A 20,844-nucleotide genomic window follows, 5' to 3' on the forward strand; every position below is an offset into this window, starting at 1 on the left:
GGAATTCAAATAGTTGAACCGACATAGGTCAATTAGTTATTTAAATAACTACGTTAGGATACATTACATTGGCCTACCAATGTAATAGCAGCCGTGGTACATATAGATCGCATTTGACCCATTTTGTATGATATATTATGTTTGACTGCTTTAGTATGATATGCTATGTTAGGGTAGGGGTTAGGGTTAGGAGTTAGGTTACAAGGTTAAGGGAAGGGTTAGCTAGCATGCTAAGTATTTGCAAAGTAGCTAAAAAAGTTGCTAATTATCTTAAATGCTAAAGTTATACGCCCACCCATACACCCCAACTAACCATCCTCCTTTCCTCCAAAGAGCCCTCTCATGGCCTCAGAGCTGTCCTTCGAGCTATGAGACAGGATTGTGTCAAGGCACAGATCTGAGGAAGGGTACCAAAAAATGTCTACGGCTTTGAAGGTCGCCAAGAACACAGTGGCCATCCATCATTCCTTTTCACACATACCAACAAATGGCTATGATCATTCTACAGTGGTCCCTGCAGCGTACGCTCAAACCGGTGTGATTAGACTGCTTATTTAGAACTTCCAGTTTCGATTGACGCAACAATCAGCATTTGAGCTGGCCACACTGTTTTTTCACAGAAACATTTAGCAAAAAACACAGTCCTTACAAAGTTATGTCCAGAATGTGATCAGTTTATTTTTGGATGCAATATTCAGACATTCACAGAAGTAGCTACAGCATAAAACAATCCTCCAAACCGGAACATGTAGGCTACATTTGTCCTAGCTCTAACTGAGGAAAGATTGTCAAAACGCAAGTAGTCATATTTTTACAACTCTCGGCTGACAGAAACTACAATATGTATTAGCTAATAGCAATTACTATTTACAATTAATCACATCGTGGGTGATCTAAATAATTGAGTAAAACACTTTCTAGAAATCGAAAGTAATACGACGATTGGTAGTTTGTGTGTGCCGCCATGTTTGTTTTTTCGCATCAACCAAAGATAATAGATAGCATGCATGTTGAAGGGGGTGTGTCATCTACGATCATTCACTTCCCTTCATTCACTTCCGTAAATTTACCCGAAAGATAAGTGAACCATAATTCCTTCACCTCATTATAACATATTTGGTCTGACAGACGTTTACGTGACACCCAGAATGCGTATAATGCCACACATAGCAGGCAAATAATTTAGCATTAGCTCATTATAATCAGTACAAACTAAAAAAGCATTTTACACACATCATAGGTGTCCAATACAATCTATGCAATAATCGGAGTGCATTATTTGTCACCAGTTCTTGAAAACGTGAATAAAACTGTAAATATGCTATGCTACATACATACATACATACACAACCGTTCAAAAGTTTGGGGTCACTTAGAAATTTCCTTGTTTTTTGTCCATTAAAATAACATGAAATTGTTCAGAAATATAGTGTAGACATTGTTAATGTTGTAAATGAATATTGTAGCTGGAAACGGCTGATATTTAATGGAATATCTACATAGGCGTACAGAGGCCCGTTATCAGCAACCCCCACTCCTGTGTTCCAATGGCACGTTGTGTTAGCTAATCCAAGTTTATAATTTTAAAAGGCCGTAACATAACAACATGTGGAAAAAGTCCAGGGGTCTGAATACTTTCCGAATGCGCTGTATATCCCGTGTTTTTATGTCAAACGGTTTTGTTATATTTCAGTGTTCTGTGATGTATACAAAGTGTAATATTTGGATGCAAAAACATTGAATACATTTCTACTCTATATCTGACATGGTACAGGTGTCTTTTTTTTAAAGCCCATAATCATGTGTGTGGGGTGTACTTTTGTTTCAAAGTATATTTGTTTAAGACCCAAGAAACACTCTGCGTGACCCTGATTTAACCCCCTGCCATAAAAGTAACCTACTGTCCATACCAAACACAATTTATCATACTAATTTGAGTGTCTCGGGATTTACATTTACTATGTTACATCTATCATACTAAATGGATTGGCATGGATTTTTGTAAAATACAATATGTTTTGCTCTGAGACCAGGCTGCGTTGGTTAGACTCAGCTAGGCATGCTGCCCACAACCCGCAGCCCCCTATCCCAGTAACCATCAGCCCGGCCTTCTCCTTTCCTGTCTCAGGATGCGACGGACAGCGTGACGTCCCACTAACACAGTGAGACCAATGAAACGGTCCCTGTCCTAACTTCCTTGCTGACTGTAATGTGTTTACGGCCTGAGGCGATTACAAGGAAGCAGCTTGCAGAGTGGAGCGAGTGGGGAAGGCCGGGGTGCAGCTGCTGTTTCCTATACTACTACGCTGCAGCAGGCAGCGTTAGCAGCAACAATCACAGCCTGCCTGGGGTAGAAAGGGAGATAGGCAGGATGCCATTGTGGAGAAGTGGCTCCCGGGCCAGGCAGCAAGGCTCAGAAAAAGCTAATGGACCACCCAGACCCAAGGCCAGGTAGGCTTATACTTGGCCCTTATAGGCCCTAACCTCAACTCAACTCTGGGTTTATGGGACTGTGCAGCTGGATTATGTAAATTAACTCTCTTCACTCCTTACTGGACATGTAATTGACTGAGATACAGTGTTGTCATATAGAACGTAATTCTGAATTAATGGATTACTTCTACCAATGCTCGTATTTTTACTCAGAAGCACAATACATTGTGTGCTGGGTATAGACAAACAGTTCTGAGTACTAATTGATTGATAATGAGCTATGTTGTCAATTTACAACCGATCAGAGTACTAACCAGATCACTTTCTTCACTGAGCCTTTCTTTCCTTTCTTCTTCCCTCCCATGTACTGTGGTGATCACCCGTTGAAAGAAAGTCTCTATCCCAGGTCTCTGGTACCGTGTTTTTTTGTTGTTGTTTTTTTACATTTGGGAGATGACAGGAGTGGAATGTTATAGCTGAACAGAGACTCCAACCAGGCTAGGTTTGCATGACTTAACTGTTGAATTCTCTAGTACATAAGAGGATTCCAAAGGAATTCAGCTGTTAGGATTAAGAATGTGGCCTAGTAGTCTCTAGTCTGTCAGTGATGAGACGACAGAGTAGATTACTTCATTACTTGACTTGGTAGCCATTGGGTTACTCTGGGTTGTGACAGTATTAACTAGGCTTAAAGTCCATGTTGCAGATCATGGACCTTATCAGATATTTATGTAGTTGGTGCTATACATTAACAAATTCACATGGGTTCTAACTTGAACAATTATTTGTTAGTTTACAATGGAGAAATTAATTTTCTGCACATATAAAAACCATGAAGACTGCCGGAAAGCCCCGAACGCAGGATCGTCATTTTCTATGACTCACACAGTATAGGAATATATTGCCTGTAGCCTTATGTACATAGTAAACTGTAAATGACACTTCACTTTTTTATATAGATTTGTTTGTGTTTTTGTATGGATTGTTCTACAATATTCACAACATATTGCTACAATTACAGCCTTTATAGAAAGTTAATTCTCTCCACTCTCTACCCGGTTTTAGCTTGCGGCTATCCCTGTCCTAACTGGCTAGGTTAAGGATAGTTACTAGTCCATACCGGTGACAAACTTAGCGATGCTATCGACATGTGGCAGTACACAAACAAAATCTATCTCACTTACAGTGTATTGCAAGAAATAGCCACAAATTCATTCAGAAATGGAGGAAGAGGATAGCTAGCTCTAGCAAGCTAACGTTATCTGCTGCCTCTTCAACAAGAAGATCCAAAAATAAACAAAATCAAAATCCACAATCAAACCCCTCCAAAGAAAGCGGATCAGGGATTGGCGATCAGATCCATAGCCAAAGCATCGCATTTCAGTTTAGCCTCCACTCGGCAGGCCATACAGCAAACTCCCCCAGAGCCACAGAGCAACCGAATTACCGCCACACGCAGTCCCCACAAACACCTTGAAAATGACTCTTTCCCATGGCTTGTGTTATCTATGACAACATCAGCAGTTAGCTACCAACAGCTGGCATACATGTTTACATTTGGTTAGTTTTATCTGTGTTATTTAGATGGAAGACATGAGCTAAATGCGGTAGCTCTATACCTAACTAACATTAGCATAGAGGTAGCAAGCTCGCTACCGATCTCTTTCACTTACCAGGTTCACTGAAATCTCATGGGAATATTCCTGTGGTTGTAAACATTGTGTGGGACTTCCTACGGACAGTTCTGCTCTGAGCTGATTGTATTTATTTTCAAATGCTTCAAGACTGGTTTTCTGACAACAACAAAAAACAAAGCCTTATAATAGCCTTTTTCATACCTTTCAAGAAACTACTCTAATAGGGTGACCTGAATATGAAAGCATATGTAATATGAATACTTGTGTCACCACTTTCCCGCTTCCATACAATAGGCTGTAAGTTTCATTATATGTTGAATCAAAATGTAAGCATATCAGCCTGAACTGCTTATGTAAGCATTTATCTGATATCAATATTGAAGATAATGTCAAGCTTACATTTGACATACAATGAGGAGAATTTTGATATCAAGCTAGTCTGTTGTTGATAGTCTCAAAATAACACGACCCCCCCCCCTTTCACCTGATGTAGCCTGTCTGTTCTGTTGACATCATCTCCTGAAAAAATGGTGTTGTCGGGAGGGGAGAAAGTGAAAGAGGGAGAGAGAGTGAAAGAGAGTAGATGAGATAGGGAGGATGAGGTTCATTAGCAGATAATGTTCACCTGGCTTTCTCAACCATGTCACCTTACACAGGTATGGAGACTATTAATAACCAGGCATTTACCTTCAGGGAATGACGATGTCACTACAGCTATCTTCCTCAAGTTGATTTATTGGATTGAGTGTTGTGAATACGCAATTACATGACATTTACATGACATTTACATTTTAGTGTTAGCAGTTTGCTATATCTGCTACAGCAAACCAATTTATGGTCTGTGTGAATGTGGATGGTCAATTCGAATGATTCGATTTTTATGTATCAATTTAGTGGCAGTTAAAGGGCTACTAGTGTCTGATCTTGGGAGGTCTAATCAGGGTGGGGAATTCACTTTTTGGTCCAACAGTTGCAGCCAAATGTTTTTCAGAAAATAAATAAAGAATGAAGATAAATCACAGAAAACAAGGTACCCCATCCTGCTTTCACCACTCTAGCATTGAGGTTCTCTCTTCCAGAGCTGACACTCTCTCTCTCACACACACACACACACGTATGCTTTTTAATGCTCTCAAATGCTCTGGGGAACCACCCACCAATGTGGCTGGTAAGAATATATATTATACAAGCCAATGCCAAAATCTACCAGCATTTCCCACCTTGGGCCAATTATCTTGTGAAATGTCAACTTTTCTGTTATCAATAACCTATCAGCTTTGGTGCACTGACATTGTCTGAGTTAGAGTTGATTTGTGATGAGGGTTTGTTTTGGACTTCGACTGGCGGGAGCTGCAATGTGTGTTTCTGTGAAAGTTGTGTGTGTGCTTTGTGGGCGGGGGTGTTGCTAATCCCCTTTGGCTCTGGATGTGTGGCAGTATAGGAGCCAGGACTACAGGGTTAGGGTGTGTCCCCAGAGGGAGGGGACAGCTAGCTAGGTGTTGATGACTGATGTGGCGTGGAGGCGTAGCCACCATCGCTCACACATTCCTCCTTCAGTCACCCCACATACCTCTAACTCTACATGCACTTGGCCAGCAAAAGCCCTGGAGCACTGACCAATTTTTGATTTGAGCGGAAACTGAAGATGGATTGCTATCCTATTCGAAGACTGGTAAAAGCCAGTTGATTCTGCTGTTGGAGACATTTGTTGAGTGGGAGGACATGGGAGGCAGAAAGGAAGTAGTGAGCAGGCTCGCTCCTATGTCCAACTCTTCCAGGCAGTTTCTACCTCACACGCCGCTAGACAGACTCAGGCTCCGACTGACCCGCAGCCCCCTCAGTAGTTTGCGATCCAAATCAAGCTCCCAAGTTACCAACAGGTATGTATGCTTCTGGAGCTGCTGCCTGCTCAGTTAGGGTAGAATCTTAGCTTGAGATCACATGCTTTACTCAGACTTTGAGTAAATCATGATGTCAATTCTTGAGTAATGGGGCACTTTTCCATACTATATGCCCACTCCATGGCACAGTACTGTCTCACTATCAACACGGGTTTCAATTAATTAACAGTAGTTTCCTTATGGTTGGCTGACTGACTGTGGAAGCAGAATGTGTTTGTTGCTGATGATGTTTGTTAGCCTATTTTGTCTGTAGGACTTAGTTCTGTGGGGCATCATGTGCTGTGCGCGTTCCACAGGTTGTGGCAGGTTCAGCCTATTTTAGGAGGGCACAGATGGAGAGGGAATGGGCTGTGTGTGTACTGCAGATGTTCTGTGGTAAGAGCAGGTCTGATTCTGTTCATATGATTTTGTGTGGAAGGTTATCTGAGCATTAATAGTCAGGCTTACAAAGTTGTGAGGGAAAATACCAGATACACTTTTTAAATTAAAATAATTTGTTCTCTGTTGTGATTTGAGGAACTTAACCTTTCTATTGTATGCCAGAGAAATAGTGTAGGATGCAAAAAAAGAAGAAGAAGAATGATGGAATCAGAAATTGTCCACAAAATGAAAATTTGTATTTTTTATCCATTCGTTTTGGGACGATTTTGGGTCTTTCTTTGGGACAACTTGCGAAATATCCTGTTGTAAGAACGGTGAGCCTGTTCTTGGATATCAAGGGATTATCTGTTTATTTCAAAATGATTCTAAGAAGCTTTTTAAAGGGTCACAGAAACTGGCAACACCAGTCAATCCTCCCCTGTACCCTCCCCTGTATACAGGGCCGGGTTAATGCAGGGGCTTACCGGGGCTGAAACGCCTTGGAACAGGCCCGTGGAGGGACCCAAGAGGCAGCAAGAAAATAATAAAATAATAATAATAATCATTAAAAATGGGTGATTGTCATCAATGCAAAGGGTGGCTACCTTGAAGAATTTTAAATAAACAAATCAAAATGTTTTTTTTAATCACACTTTTTTTGGTTATTGCACGATTCCATGTGTTATTTCATAGTTTTGACATCTTCACTATTATTCTAAAAGGTAAAAAAATAGTATAAATAAATAAAAACAATGGAATGAGTAGGTATGTCCAATTTTTTACTGCAACCGCCAATCACAGGAATATTCAGGAGCGCTCTCTCAATGAATGTAGACAGCCTGCTCCTGATGCTGTAGAGAGGAGGTAGGGGGCACACGTGGGTAACTGATTTAAATTTAATAAATAAGATAAAAACAGCATAATAATTTGACTGGTCAATTGTGTGAGTCAAAAAGTCTCCAAAAATATTTACATAATTTTTATAGTTTTTATATATTTATCTCAATGTTCAAAATACACCAAAGACCCAAAATTTAGCCGCAGAGGATCAATAGTTGCAACAAAAAAAAAAAAGATTGTGGATTAAGTGTTATCAATAGCGCATACAGGTAACTGAATATAACTGAAAATAAAGGAAACCAACTTCAAATCAAATTATATTTGTCACGTGTGCCGAATACAACAGGTGTAGTAGACTTTACTATGTCTTTAAAGGGTTCAGCCTAGGCTACACTGCCAGTACTGTCTGTAAATTACTTGCACACTCCTCAAAATGACTCAAGTGAAAGTCCTAATCCCTTTAAGAATGTACACACACAGTATGTTATCAGTAAGCCATCAAACAGACACGATATCATGCGTAGGAATCTCCGAGATACTTCTTTGCTGACTGGGAAAGGGAGTTTTGACAGAACTGAAATTACACTTCAGTTCTGTGAGTCAACAACTTACTTACAGTGGAGACACAGGTAGACATTCAATGCAGTCATTATGAAGTCGCCTTAGGCCTTGTCCCTGTTTCTCAGTTGACTAGTAATAAGCAATAATAACTACCTGTCAGCTACATTACACTGTACACTTCAACAGCAACCTGGAACTACTATCACTATTTATTAGTCAAGGGATTTCCCTCTGAATCCTATCTAAAGAAAGCTAGTTGAGACCACATATCACCATCGTAGCAAGTACATTTTTCCTGAATAAGTCGGTGCTGGTAGGAAAAGCAAATGTTGTTTTTAAGGGGGGTATAAGACTGATATATTTTATTGTCTAGGCTTTAATTATGTCAACCATGCTTAGAACACTACGCAACTCTTGTATCTGTATCTGGAATTCATATCGATACACATTATGCCATCACAATCAGTGGATGAATTGATCTAAATGAGAGAAAAGCTTGGTTGGAAAGAGGGCCACAGCGACATCTAGGGGTCTCACACAGTATCACGCCTGCGGGACTATTCTTGAGAACAATGAAAATCTGAGTCTTTGTGTCCAGTCCACGCTCTCTCTTCTACTTCCTTCCTTCCCTCCATGCATCCCTCCTCCAGTTTTTTATCTCTCCATCTCTCTGGAATCTGGATCCTCCCTGTCTCTCTCTCACATTTTATTCTCCTCTCTCTGTTTATCTTCTGATATGTTATTATTGTTTCTTCCCGTCTATCTGGTTGTCAGGAGCCCCTGTCCCTCCGAGATGAACGGTAAGCCTTGGGCCAGGCCAAGCTACCAGGACCAAGCTGCAGCTGAACACACACAGGACAAATGTACAGCGTACCACCAGGAACCACAACAACAGCACCCTGACAAACTGTGCCTGGACTCCTTCTGGAGTGAGGTGGAGACCATACGCAGCCAAGATAGCGGTTACATTGACCTTGACACTGACAGCGCCAGTCGAGACTCCAGACACTCTGAAGGTAAGCACAGAGACACAGGACTAGTGTCAGTCAGTCAATTAATTACCTCCATAGGCCTATTGTTATGATGTAAACAATGAAAATCGGTTGTTATTTGGTTGCCTGTTGTTTTTTTAGCGAGTTGTGCTGTGTTGAACCATGTGTGTCTGCTATACATGGAGCGACAATATTATGTGCAATACTGCAATGTACTCTCCCTCTAAAAAATACAGTTTATTCATTCCTCAGACGGTACATGTGTTATGCATGGAGCTGCAAGTTGTAGTATAATATGGACAGTCACATAAGCATGCATGCAAGCACGTATGCACACACAGATGCAGACAGGTAAGCACACACGCGTACAGAAGCATGCCGTATGTATAGTCTCTGTCATGAAGCTGTTATGTGTTTCAGAGGGAGAGCAAGAGGAGCAGTGGCTCCAGGATGCAGGTCTGTCCACTCTGATAAGACAGCAGCAGCAGAGACCAGACAGAGACAGAGACCGGGAACAGGACAGGGAAGACCAGGATGTTGACCAGGCCATCCTACTGTCCACTCTGACCCGTACGCAGGCCGCAGCCGTCCAGAGGAGGCTCGATTCCTACACCCTGTCCCTGAGGAAGAGGAGCAAACCCCCGCCGCGCGACGTCAGGGACGTCTTTAGCTCATCACCCTCCTCCATCGCTCAGGTCAGACTGACAACTTACTTTCACACTGATATGGTACAGCCTGGAGGCTGTGTGACACATTGTTTGGGTGGGGGGGGGGTACTGGCTCTGTTCAATCAAGGTGCAATCAAACCGCAGCTTTTCTGTTTCCTGGGACAACATGTTTCTGTTTCCTGTGATAACATGTTTCTGTTTCCTGTGATAACATGTTTCTGTTTCCTGGGATAACATGTTTCTGTTTCCTGTGATAACATGATGGATTTACTGTACAAGCAGCTGAAACAAAACAAATACACACACATAAAATTCGATGTATTCTTTCAAATCAAAATCGTATTTGTCGAATACAGCAGGTGAATTGCTTACTTACAAGCCCGTAACCAATGATTCAGTTTAAAGAATAATAAGTGTTAAGCATGAAAATAAAATAAAAATGTAAACAACAAATAGTTAAAGAACAGCAGTAAAATAACAGTAGCGAGGCTATCTACAGGGGATACTGGTACAGAGTCAATGTGCGGGGGCACCGGTTAGTTGAGGTAATTGAGGTAATATGTACATGTAGGTAGAGTTAAAGTGAATATGCATAGATAATAATCAGAGAGTAGCAGCAGCGTAAAAGAAGGGGTTGGGGGGGGATGCAAATAGTCTGGGTAGCCATTTGATTAGCTGTTCAGGAGTCTTATGGCTTGTGGGTAGAAGCTGTTAAATTAAGAAGCCTTTTGGATCTAGACTTGGCGCTTCGGTACCACCGTGCGGAAGCAGAGAGAACAGTCTATGACTTGGATGGCTGGAGCCTTTGAACATTTTTAGGGCCTTCCTCTGACACCACCTGGTGTAAAGGTCCTGGATGGCAGGAAGCTTGGCCCCAGTGATGTACAGGGCCGTACGCATTACCCTCTGTAATTGCCTTGCAGTCGGAAGCCGAGCAGTTGCCATAGCAGGCAGTGATGCAACCCATGCTCTCGATGGTGCAGCTGTAGAACAGTCTCCTGAGGGGGAATAGGTTTTGTCGTGCCCTCTTCATGACTGTCCTGGTGTGCTTGGACCAGAGGTGGGACCAAGTCATTGTTTTACAAGTCACAAGTAAGTCTCAAGGCTTAGCACTCAAGTCCCAAGTCAAGTCCCAAGTCAAGACAGGCAAGTCCGAGTCAAGCCTCAAGTCAAAACCATCAAGTCAAGTCTCAAGTCCTAAACTTTGAGTTTCGAGTCCTAAACAAGTCATAATGTGCTCTTCACCAAATGTATTACCATTTCATATGTTTAACAAGAGTAATAGTTAGTATATTACATTTACGCAAATCATGTATGCTTTTAAAAATATCTATATATTTATTACTTTCCAAATAAAACATTATACTTCCATGGAAATACATGGGTAGCCATCAGAAAGATCCCCCCTGTGACATCGGGGGAGGCGTGGTAGGCTGGGTCGGGTCGTATGGGGTGGTTGCATCACCTACAACAGCCTTTGCCGTGTAGAATAGAGAATCGAGTACAGATCTATATATTGCATTTCTATCTGGAAAACTGTATCTGCATGCGGTGCCTCAGATGAAATAAGCCAACGTTCTTCATTCATTATCAATGGAGAAAACTGCGGAGGACAGCAGAGAGGGGAATGGTGGGATTTGTGTGAAGCATAAACACAATCAGAGGTTCAAGCACTCACCGTAATCAGCAGGTTAGGAAGAGTACACAACCATTCTAGGAGGCACTCTGCCACAAATGTGCTCATTTGATCTTTTCCAGCTCCAAACAGCGTGGTGGCGAGTCAATCTGCAAGTCTAATCTAGGCAAGCAATGAGGAGCACACATAACAATACAGGCTCCAGACATCACAAGCCAGCAAAAAGAAACTCATGAAACAAGTTACACACACACAACCTCGTGTGATGGATAGCTGTCGGCTATATTAGCCACGACTTATCGTTCTTTGTGCAACTTCAAATGTCAAACAAAGTTGGAAATTGTTGCGCCTCCATTTGTCATTTTCTTCCTGCATGTTTTGCAAGTTGCAATCCGTTTGATGTTGATACAGCGTCGTCTTTATATCCGAAAATAATAATTTTGGGTATCATTCCAAGGGCTCCATCTGAGTTCACCCACCCATTGTGCACTGCCACGCACAATTTGATTGGCTGCTGTCCGATTCAAACTGTAATCAGTTAAATGAAGAGTTGATGCACTGCACACTTTTTTTAATAGCATCATTTTTAATATTTTGGCTTGGGGAGGGTATCAAGTCAGGTCTAGTCATAAGGCTCAAGTCCATGTCAAGTCACGAGTCAATGGTGTTAAAGTCAAAGTCGAGTTGCAAGACATTATATTTGTGACTCGAATCCAAGTCATGTGACTCGAGTCCACACCTCTGGCTTGGACCATGTTAGTTTGATGGTGATGTGGACGCCAAGGACCTTGAAGCTCTCAACCTGCTCCACTACAGCTCCGTCGATGAGAATGGGGGCGTGCTCGGTCCTCCTTTTCCTGCGGTCCACAATAATCTCCTTTGTCTTGGTCACATTGAGGGAGAGGTTGTTGTCCTTGCACCACATGGTCAGGACTCTGACCTCCTCCCTATAGGTTGTCTCGTCGTTGTCGGTGATCAGGCCTACCACTGTTGTGTCGTCTGAAAACTTAATGATGGTGTTGGCGTCATGCCTGGCCATGCAGTCATGGCTGAACAGGGAGTACAGGAGGGGGCTGAGCACGCACCCCTGAGAGGCCCCCTTGTTGAGGATCAGCGTGGCAGATGTGTTGTTGCCTACCCTTACCACCTGGGGGTGGCCCGTCAGGAAATCCATGATCCAGTTGCAGAGGGCAGGTGTTTAGTCCCAGGATGCTTAGTTTATTGATGAGCTTTGAGGACACTATTGTGTTGAACGCTGAGCTGTAGTCAATGAATAGCATTCTCACATAGGTGTTGCTTTTGTCCAGGTGGGAAAGGGCAGTGTGGAGTGCAATAGAGATTGCATCTGTAGATCTGTTGGGGCGGTATTCAAATTGGAGTGGGTCTAGAGTTTATGGGATAATGGGATGATGGTGTTGATGTGAGCCATGAACAGCCTTTTAAAGCACTTAATGGCTCCAGACGTGCTACGGGTTGGTAGTCATTTAGGCAGGTTACCTTGGTGTTCTTGGGCACAGGGACTATGGTGGTCTGCTTGAAACATGTTGGTATTACAGACTCAGTCAGGCACAGTTTGAAAATGTTAGTGAAGACACTTGTCAATTGGTCAGCGTATGCTCGGAGTAATCCATCTGGCCCTGCGGCCTTGTGAATGTTGACATGTTTAAAGGTCTTTCTCACATTGGCTACAGAGAGCGTAATCACACAGTTGTCCGCATGCTTCAGTGGTGCTTGCCTCGAAGTGAGCAAAGAAGTAATTTAGCTCATCTGCCAAGCTTGTGTCACTGGGCAGCTCGCGGCTCTGCTTCCCTTTGTAGTCTGTAATAGTTTGCAAGTCCTGCCACACCTGATGAGCATCGTAGCCAGTGTAGCACGGTTCAATCTTAGTCCTGTATTGACGCTTTGCCTGCTTGATGGTTTGTCTGAGGGCATAGTGGAATTTCTTATAAGCCTCCGGGTTAGAGTCCCGCTCCTTGAAAGCGGCAGCTCTACCCTTTAGCTCGGTGTGGATGTTGCTTGTAATCCATGGTATCTGGTTGGGGGATGTACGTACAGTCACTGTGGGGACGATATCATCGATTCACTTATTGATGAAGCCAGTGACTGATGTGATGTACTCCTCAATGCCATCGGAAGGATGCCAGAACATATTCCACTCTGTGCTAGCAAAACATTCTTGTAGCTTAGCATCTTTGTCATCTGACCACTTCTTTATTGACCGAGTCACTGGTGCTTCCTGATTTGGTTTTTACTTGTAAGCAGGAATCAGGAGAATATAATTATGGTCAGATCTGCCAGATGGAGGGTGAGGGAGAGCTTTGTACGTGTCTCTAGAGTTTTTTTTTCCCTCTGGTTGCACGTTTTACATGCTGGTGGAAATGAGGTAAAACGGATTAAGTTTCCCTGCAGTAAAGTCCCCGGCCACTAGGAGCGCCACCTCTAGGTGAGCATTTTCCTGTTTGCTTATGGCCTTATACAGCTCAGTGAGTGGGGACTTAGTGCCAGCATCGGTTTGGGGTGGTAAATAGACAGCTACGAAAAATATAGTGGAAAACTTTCTTGGTAAATAGTGTGGTCTACAGCTTATCATGAGATACTCTACCTCAGGCGAGCATAACCTCGAGACTTCCTTAATATTAGATTTAGTTTACCAGCTGTTGTTTACAAATATACACAGACCGCCACCCCTTGTCTTACCGGAGGCAGCTGTTCTATCTTGTCAATACAGCGTAAAACCGGCCAGCTGTATTTTATCCATGTCATCGTTCATCCACGACTCGGTGAAAAATAAGATATTACAGTTTTTAATGTCCCGTTGGTAGGATATTCGTGATCGTAGCTCGTCTATTTTATTTTCCAATGATTGTACGTTGGCTAATAGGACTGATGGTAGATTACCCACTAGCCGTTGGATCCTTACAAGGCACCCCGACCTACGTCCCTGATATCTCCGTCTCTTTCTCCTGCGAATGATGGGGATGTTGGCCTTGTCGGTTGTCTGAAGTCAATCCTTTGCATCTGACTCGTTAAAGAAAATATCTTTGTCCAGTACAAGGTGAGTAGTCGCTGTCCTGATATCCAGAAGCTATTTTCGGTCATAAGAGACGGTGGCAGAAACATTATGTGCAAAATAAGTTACAAATAACGTGAAAACATACACACAATAGCACAATTGGTTAAGAGCCCTTAAAACGGCAGCCACATCCACCTGCGCCATTCAATCAGTCTTTTATTCTTTGATTTTGCACCAGCAGCCACTGCTGAGTCAAGTAGACATCAGCAAAGATGAAAAAAATGCAAAACACCTTAGAGAATCTCTTTTGTTAAATAGTCTAATTAATTCATTCCACTGGTGTCCATTCTCAAAGGAGCAGAACAGTTGTAACTGACTCTATTAAGAAAGACAGTTGACCTATCAGAATAAAAGGAAATCACGTCTCTGAGCGGCCCCGAGATGGGAGTGGAACTGCTGTTCCTCTGATCATATCAGTTATTTAACACTAGAAAACACCTCTTCTCTCGCCCTACGTCTATTCATCTGACAGTGAAATTATGCAAAAGGACAACTAGGACCACAATGGAAATAAGTGTTGTTTAATGCTTTCATGTGTTATCCTCTCTGAGATTGGTATTTTCTTAATTGTAGGCCACAATCGTATATAAAAATAACAACATCAAATCAGATCAACTGTTACAGTAGCTTTTCAACCACATTGTTTCTGATTGATGCCTTCTATCCTCCCCATGCAGACGCCTCTACCAGAGTCTCAAGACCCTGAGCCTATAGAACCTAGCGCATCTATATCATCTATACCAGAGGACAGCATGGAGACTATCACCAAGACCCTACGACAAGGTATCAGCTAGCTCCACATTTCTACTCCACATCCTCTGTTCTGATTGGCTCAGATGAATCCTGAACTCTCTCTCCCTAGACCAGCTGGCCTTGCTAGCAATAATAAACTCAACTTAATTTAAGATCACCTTCGGGATCAGCATGCACTGAGCGAACATTTACTTGTGTTGTATTACCTGAGGTAGGTCCAGTATGCTAACCATTATGACTACTATGAGGCACACTATTAGGGCGACAGGTAGTCCAGTGGTTAGAGCGTTAGAGCGTTAGAGCGTTAGGTCTAAAACTGAAAGGTTGCTGGTTCGAATACCCGAGCTGACAAGGTGAAACATTTGTCGATGTACCCCTGATCGTGGCACTTAACCCTAATTTGCTCCAGAGACGCCGTACTGTTATGGCTGACCCTGTGAAACAACACATTTCACTGTCATATTGAATCCAGTTTTATTGGTCACATGCACCGAATACAGCAGGTGCAGTAGACCTTTGCCTGAAATGCTTACTTACAAGCCCTTAACCAACAATGCAGTTTTTAAGAAAAATAAGAGTTAAGAAAATATTTACTAAATATACTAAAGTAAAAAATAAATAAGTAACACAATACAATAACGAGGCTTTATACAGCGGGTACCGGTACCGAGTCAATGTGGGGTTACAGGTTAGTTGAGGTAAAATGTACATGTAGGTAGGAGTAAAGTGACTATGCAGAGATAATAAACAGCGAGTAGCAGCAGCTTAAAAAAAGGGGGGGGGGGTCAATGCAGATAGTCTGGGTAGTCATGTGATTAACTGTTCAGCAGTCTTATGGGTAGGGGATAGCTGCTAAGGAGCCTTTTGGACCTAGACTTGGCGCTCTGGTACCGCTTGCCGTGCGGTAGCAGAGAGAACAGTCTGTGACAATAAACATCATTTTTTAATATTTTTGTACACATTCATTAACACATCAACATGTGTATGTTTGCCAGAGGTCAGCTTGGCACAGCAGCATGGAGGAGATCCTAAAGAGGATGTCTTCATCACAGACGTGGCGTACTGTGAACAGGCGGCCATCTTGTTGAAACAGGCCATGCTGCCACAGATACAGAACAACGGCCGGATGAGGAAGGAGGACGGCACACTGCCTGTAAGAGTGTCTCTCTCTCTCTCTCTCTCTCTCCCCCGTACAGTATGTTAGATAACAGTGTTAGGAAATGATAGAATGAATTATTTAGTATAAGACAAAGAAAGTACATCTTCACTTCTAGTACATGCTTGTCTTTCTCACATAGAGCATGAAGAAAATCGCAGTGAGACGCCTCACTCATAATATTATATAACCAGGGTTACAGTAAGTAACCTTAAGTTATATTTAAATTACTTGTTCGTTGCCTCACTATGGGGATATAAACAACTCCCTTAGTGTTCATATACTCTCCGAAGCCAAGTCTACCCTCAGAAGTTCCGACACTAAGCTCCATGTGCGTTAATGAGTGACGCAGTGACGCAGTGAGTTGTCAGTAGAACCTCATGAAGTTCCCCAACATGCCTCATTACAGACCTTTTGAACAGAGACACCTTTGAGCAATGCCCATGATGCAGCCATACCTCTGGTGGAGTGAGCCCTCGGGATCTCCGGAGGTGGTAAACCCTTGCTATTCTATGCCACTATAATAACCTCCACTATCCAATTGGATAAACGCCGGAGAGAAATGGGTCTCCCTGCGTGGGGAGCTGCCCAAGAGACAGTGCTGATCGCTCTTTTGTAGGGCTCTCGTCCTGTCCATCTACAGTTGAAGTCGGAAGTTTACATACACCTTAGCCAACTACATTTAAACTCAGTTTTTCACAATTCCTGACATTTCATAATTTTAATCCTAGTAAAAATTCCCTGTCTTAGGTCAGTAAGGATCACCACTTTATTTTAAGAATGTGAAATGTCAGAATAATGGTAGAGAATGATTTCTTTCATCACATTCCCAGTGGGTCAGGAGTTTACATACACTCAATTAATATTTGGAAGCATTGCCTTTAAATCATTAAATCACTTTTCACATCAAAGTACGTTCATCTCTAAGAGACAGAACACGTCTCCTTCCTGAGCGGTATGACAGCTGCATGGTCCCATGGTGTTTATACTTGGGAACTATTGTTTGTAAAGATGAATGTGGTACCTTCAGGTGTTTGGACATTGCTCCCAAGGATGAACCAGACTTGTGGAGGACTACAATTTTTTTTCTGAGGTCTTGGATGATTCTTTAGATTTATTTTTCTTCCTTTGATTTTCCCATGATGTCAAGCAAAGAGGCACTGAGTTTGAAGGTAGACCTTGAAATATATCAACAGGTACATCTCCAAATTACTCAAATGATGTCAATTGGCCTATCAGAAGCTGTTCCAAGCTGTTTAAAGGCACAGTCAACTTAGTGTATGCAAACTTCTGACCCATTGGAATTGTGATACTGTGAATTATAAGTGAAATATTCTGTCTGTAAACAATTGTTGGAAATATTACTTGTGGCATGCACAAAGTAGATGTCCTAACCGACATGCCAAAACTATAGTTTGTTAACAAGAAATTTGTGGAGTGTTTTAAAAACGAGTTTTAATGACACCGACCTAAGTGTATGTAAACTTCCGACTTCAACTGTAGAGGTGGAGGTGGAAATGGTGAAAGAGGTGGAAATGTTCTTCCTCCATGGAGGAGAAGAGTGGTGGATGAAAGGTCAACAGCTCTAAAGTGAGTCGATTATAAGCACAACTGACTTCAGGCACAAAAGCTGGGTTAGGTTGTAATGTAACCTTGTATGAGCCTGGGGCAAAGCACAGACACGAGTGGTGGGCTGACAATGCGTGCAGCTCTCCTACCCACTTGTAATGGCTAATAGTAATGTGGATTTAAAGGAGAGAAATCAAATTTCCAAGGAATTCCAGCGGCTTGAACGGCGGCTGTGAAATGGCCTCAAGCATAACAAAAAGATACCAGGATGGATACCAGCTGTTGTGTATTAGACGTAGGCGACACCCGACCTTCATAAAACATCAGATCAGGGAGAGATGGCAGCCAAATACACCTTTACAATGAAAAAAATGCTTTTTCATCGTCCAAAAGGTCCTGTAAAAAGCAGAGTACGTCTGGAATGGAGCAAAATAAATGGAATTCTTTGTTTTTTCCCCATGGGGCCTGGGTCTGCGGGGTATACAGAAGTTCAAAGGCTTCACCCTCCGTCTTACAGATGTCACATTTCTGAAGCATGTAAGTGACAGATGGAACAAACAGTAAACAGCGGGCACAAACGATTGGTCACTGCCTGGGGGATAGGGCTCTAGAAAATCAGCAGCAGCCTCTTCTGATAGTGGGCGAGGGAAACATCTGTCTCCTTCATGAGAGGGGGCAGGGCCAGGCACCATGTGAGCTGTGCCCTAATCCTCTCTGCCGCTATGGACAGGCCCCTAAGACGGTCTGGTTGCACCCTCTGGCGGCTTTTATGGAGAGGTGCTCCCTATAGAAATCACACGTCTCTGTACCCCTTGGCAAGGGGGAAAAATAGCATTATATTTCTGGAGCTGAAGTGTTGTAAGCATGGTGTGGGAACAGTGCTTGGTGGCGACTGAATTTTACCTGTCCAGCTTTGGCTTGAACACAAAGTGCATGGACTCAGTCGTGTCCTAGGACATTCTAGTGCTGAACTGCCTGGACGACTGGCTGGTGTGTGCTCAATCAAGAGAGCAAGCTACAGCAGACACAAAGATAATCTTGATGCTCATTCAAGACCTGTGCCTCACCCTAAACAGGGAGAAGTCCTGTTGATCGACTCAACTCTTATGAGAGCAGGTCTACCTCAGGTGAGATTGGAGAAGATACAGGCCTACATAGACCGTTTCCGGCTTGGACAAGCCGTGTCCGTATTAGAGTGCCAGAAGATACTTGGCCTACTCATGTCAGCTTCTCTGTTGATTCCGCTGGGCCTTCTTCACATCAGGCCACTCCAGCGATGGTTCCAATATCACCATCTATACCAGAGACGACACAGACATTGTCAGTGACAAATGCATGTGTGAGGACTCTGTTGAAATGGCACTCTCACTCCTCCTACCTGTTGGAGGGAGTAACACTGAACAGAGTTCACCACAGGGAGCTTGTGTGCACCGATGACTTGCTAGCAGGTTGGGGGGCAGTCTTCAGAGGTATGGCAGCAAGCGGACTCTGGAGCTCCACATGGAGTGGCAGTGTGCTGGAGCTCAGGACAGTTCGCCTGTCACCCCTGCCCTTCTTGGAGGGGAATTTTTATTTTTTTATTTAACCTTTATTAACTAGGCAAGTCAGTTAAGAACACGTTTTTATTTACAATGACGGCCTACACCGGCCAAACCCGTACGACGCAGGGCCAATTATGCGCCGCCCTATGGGACTCCCAATCACCGCCGGTTGTGATACAGCCTGGATTCGAACCAGGGTGTCTGTAGTGACGCCTCAAGCACGGAGATGCAGTGCCTTAGACCGCTGCACCACTCGGGAGCCCATGTCCTGATCAGATCAGACAACACCACGGTAATGGCGTATATCAATCACCGGGGGGATCTTCCTGAGACTCCTCCCCTACGAGGCATTACCCGTAGTGAGACACAGAAGGAGCAATTGAAATGGAACACGTTAAGTAAACACACAAGGCCAACAATATCTTTGTTTTCATTATTTGAGTTATAGGCATTGTATACACAGAGAGAGAGAGAAAAAAATGTAAAGATGTTTAAGAAAAACAAACTGTTGTTTCTGATCCCTTGCTTATATTCTCTTCCCCCCCTCACATACAGAGGATGACCTGCCCTCAGTGTCGTCTGGGTGTGACTCGTATCCATGACCTGTCCAATCAGGACATGAAGAAAGTTCGTCAGCTGGCCCTCATCGAAATGACAGCGCTCTGCGACCTGCTGGAGCTCGACGTGAAGAGACACAAAACCTGCAAGAGGAAGATACTAGGTATGTGAACTCCCTGTAACATGACATGAACGCATGCAAACCACATGCCTCTTCTGTCTCTGCTGCTAAACGCATGTGTCAAGCCCTAGGAGAATGCAAAGTTGTATAGGATTGCTATGCTAACCTTTCTCTCGCTCTCTCATTCAAAGAGAGCGCCTTGTATGGGGTCCCCTTGGCCATGCTGTTGGAGAATGATCAGAAAATCAATCCCACTGCCACCACTCCTCTCATCCTGCAGGCGGTAAGCTAAACAGCTCTAGTTAACATCATCCCATTTCTAATATCTACTTTATATTGAAAACCTGTGCAAGAGCATGATGACCTACATGATTACTGCTCTTCTTAGGTTTAGTTCTATTTCTCTCTCTCCTCTACAGCTGCTCTCTTTCCTGGAGAAGAGCGGAGTAGACTCAGAAGGCATCCTGCGGGTTCCAGGCTCTCAGTCCAGAATCAAGGTGAGATCATTTCAGAATGAACAGACACTTTTTTCCCCCACAATCATTCATATCCTCCCTGTCCCTTTCTTGGCCAGGGCATATTCTGAGTATATGGAAGGGAGTATGTATTCTGAGTATATGGAAGGGAGTATATATTCTGAGTATATGGAAGGGAGTATATATTCTGAGTATATGGAAGGGAGTATATATTCTGAGTATATGGAAGGGAGTATATATTCTGAGTATATGGAAAGGAGGAATATGACTGAGAAAATAGCACACAGAACTTTACCTATTGTTTACTGAATCTTGTCTGTCCCATGTTTTTTTTATTAGAAGTTGCAGCAGGATCTGGAGCAGAACTTCTACAGTGGAGGATTCAGTTGGGAAGAGGTCAGCCCCAACGATGCTGCAGCGCTAGTGAAGAAGTTTATTAGAGAGCTGCCTTCTCCACTGCTCACCACAGAGCACCTCAACGCATTCAGCGCTGTCAGAGGTGAGCCAGAGCAACCACAAACCATACACCAGCTTGTTCCTCTCATGCAAGGAATATCATACACGGCATC

General features: G+C 43.2%; 1 protein-coding gene across 2 annotated transcripts in view; it reads left to right on the forward strand.

Annotated features, from left to right (window-relative positions):
* LOC112255229 (rho GTPase-activating protein 40) overlaps positions 1 to 20,844 on the forward strand; it is a 41,491-nt gene that overhangs the window by 8,801 nt on the left and 11,846 nt on the right. Inside the window, exons 1-9 of one of the 2 annotated variants that reach the window (XM_042324197.1) lie at positions 2,237 to 2,451; positions 8,507 to 8,748; positions 9,145 to 9,419; positions 14,779 to 14,884; positions 15,850 to 16,007; positions 19,676 to 19,841; positions 19,991 to 20,082; positions 20,219 to 20,296; positions 20,615 to 20,774. In XM_042324197.1, the coding sequence (XP_042180131.1) occupies positions 2,372 to 2,451; positions 8,507 to 8,748; positions 9,145 to 9,419; positions 14,779 to 14,884; positions 15,850 to 16,007; positions 19,676 to 19,841; positions 19,991 to 20,082; positions 20,219 to 20,296; positions 20,615 to 20,774 (1,357 nt within the window). In that variant the 5' untranslated portion in view covers positions 2,237 to 2,371. Of the gene's footprint in view, positions 1 to 2,236; positions 2,452 to 8,506; positions 8,749 to 9,144; positions 9,420 to 14,778; positions 14,885 to 15,849; positions 16,008 to 19,675; positions 19,842 to 19,990; positions 20,083 to 20,218; positions 20,297 to 20,614; positions 20,775 to 20,844 lie in introns of those variants that run through there. The other variant, XM_042324198.1, reaches the window with a different exon arrangement.

This window comes from Oncorhynchus tshawytscha, linkage group LG07 (genome assembly GCF_018296145.1).
Source record: "Oncorhynchus tshawytscha isolate Ot180627B linkage group LG07, Otsh_v2.0, whole genome shotgun sequence".
NCBI lineage: Eukaryota > Metazoa > Chordata > Actinopteri > Salmoniformes > Salmonidae > Oncorhynchus > Oncorhynchus tshawytscha.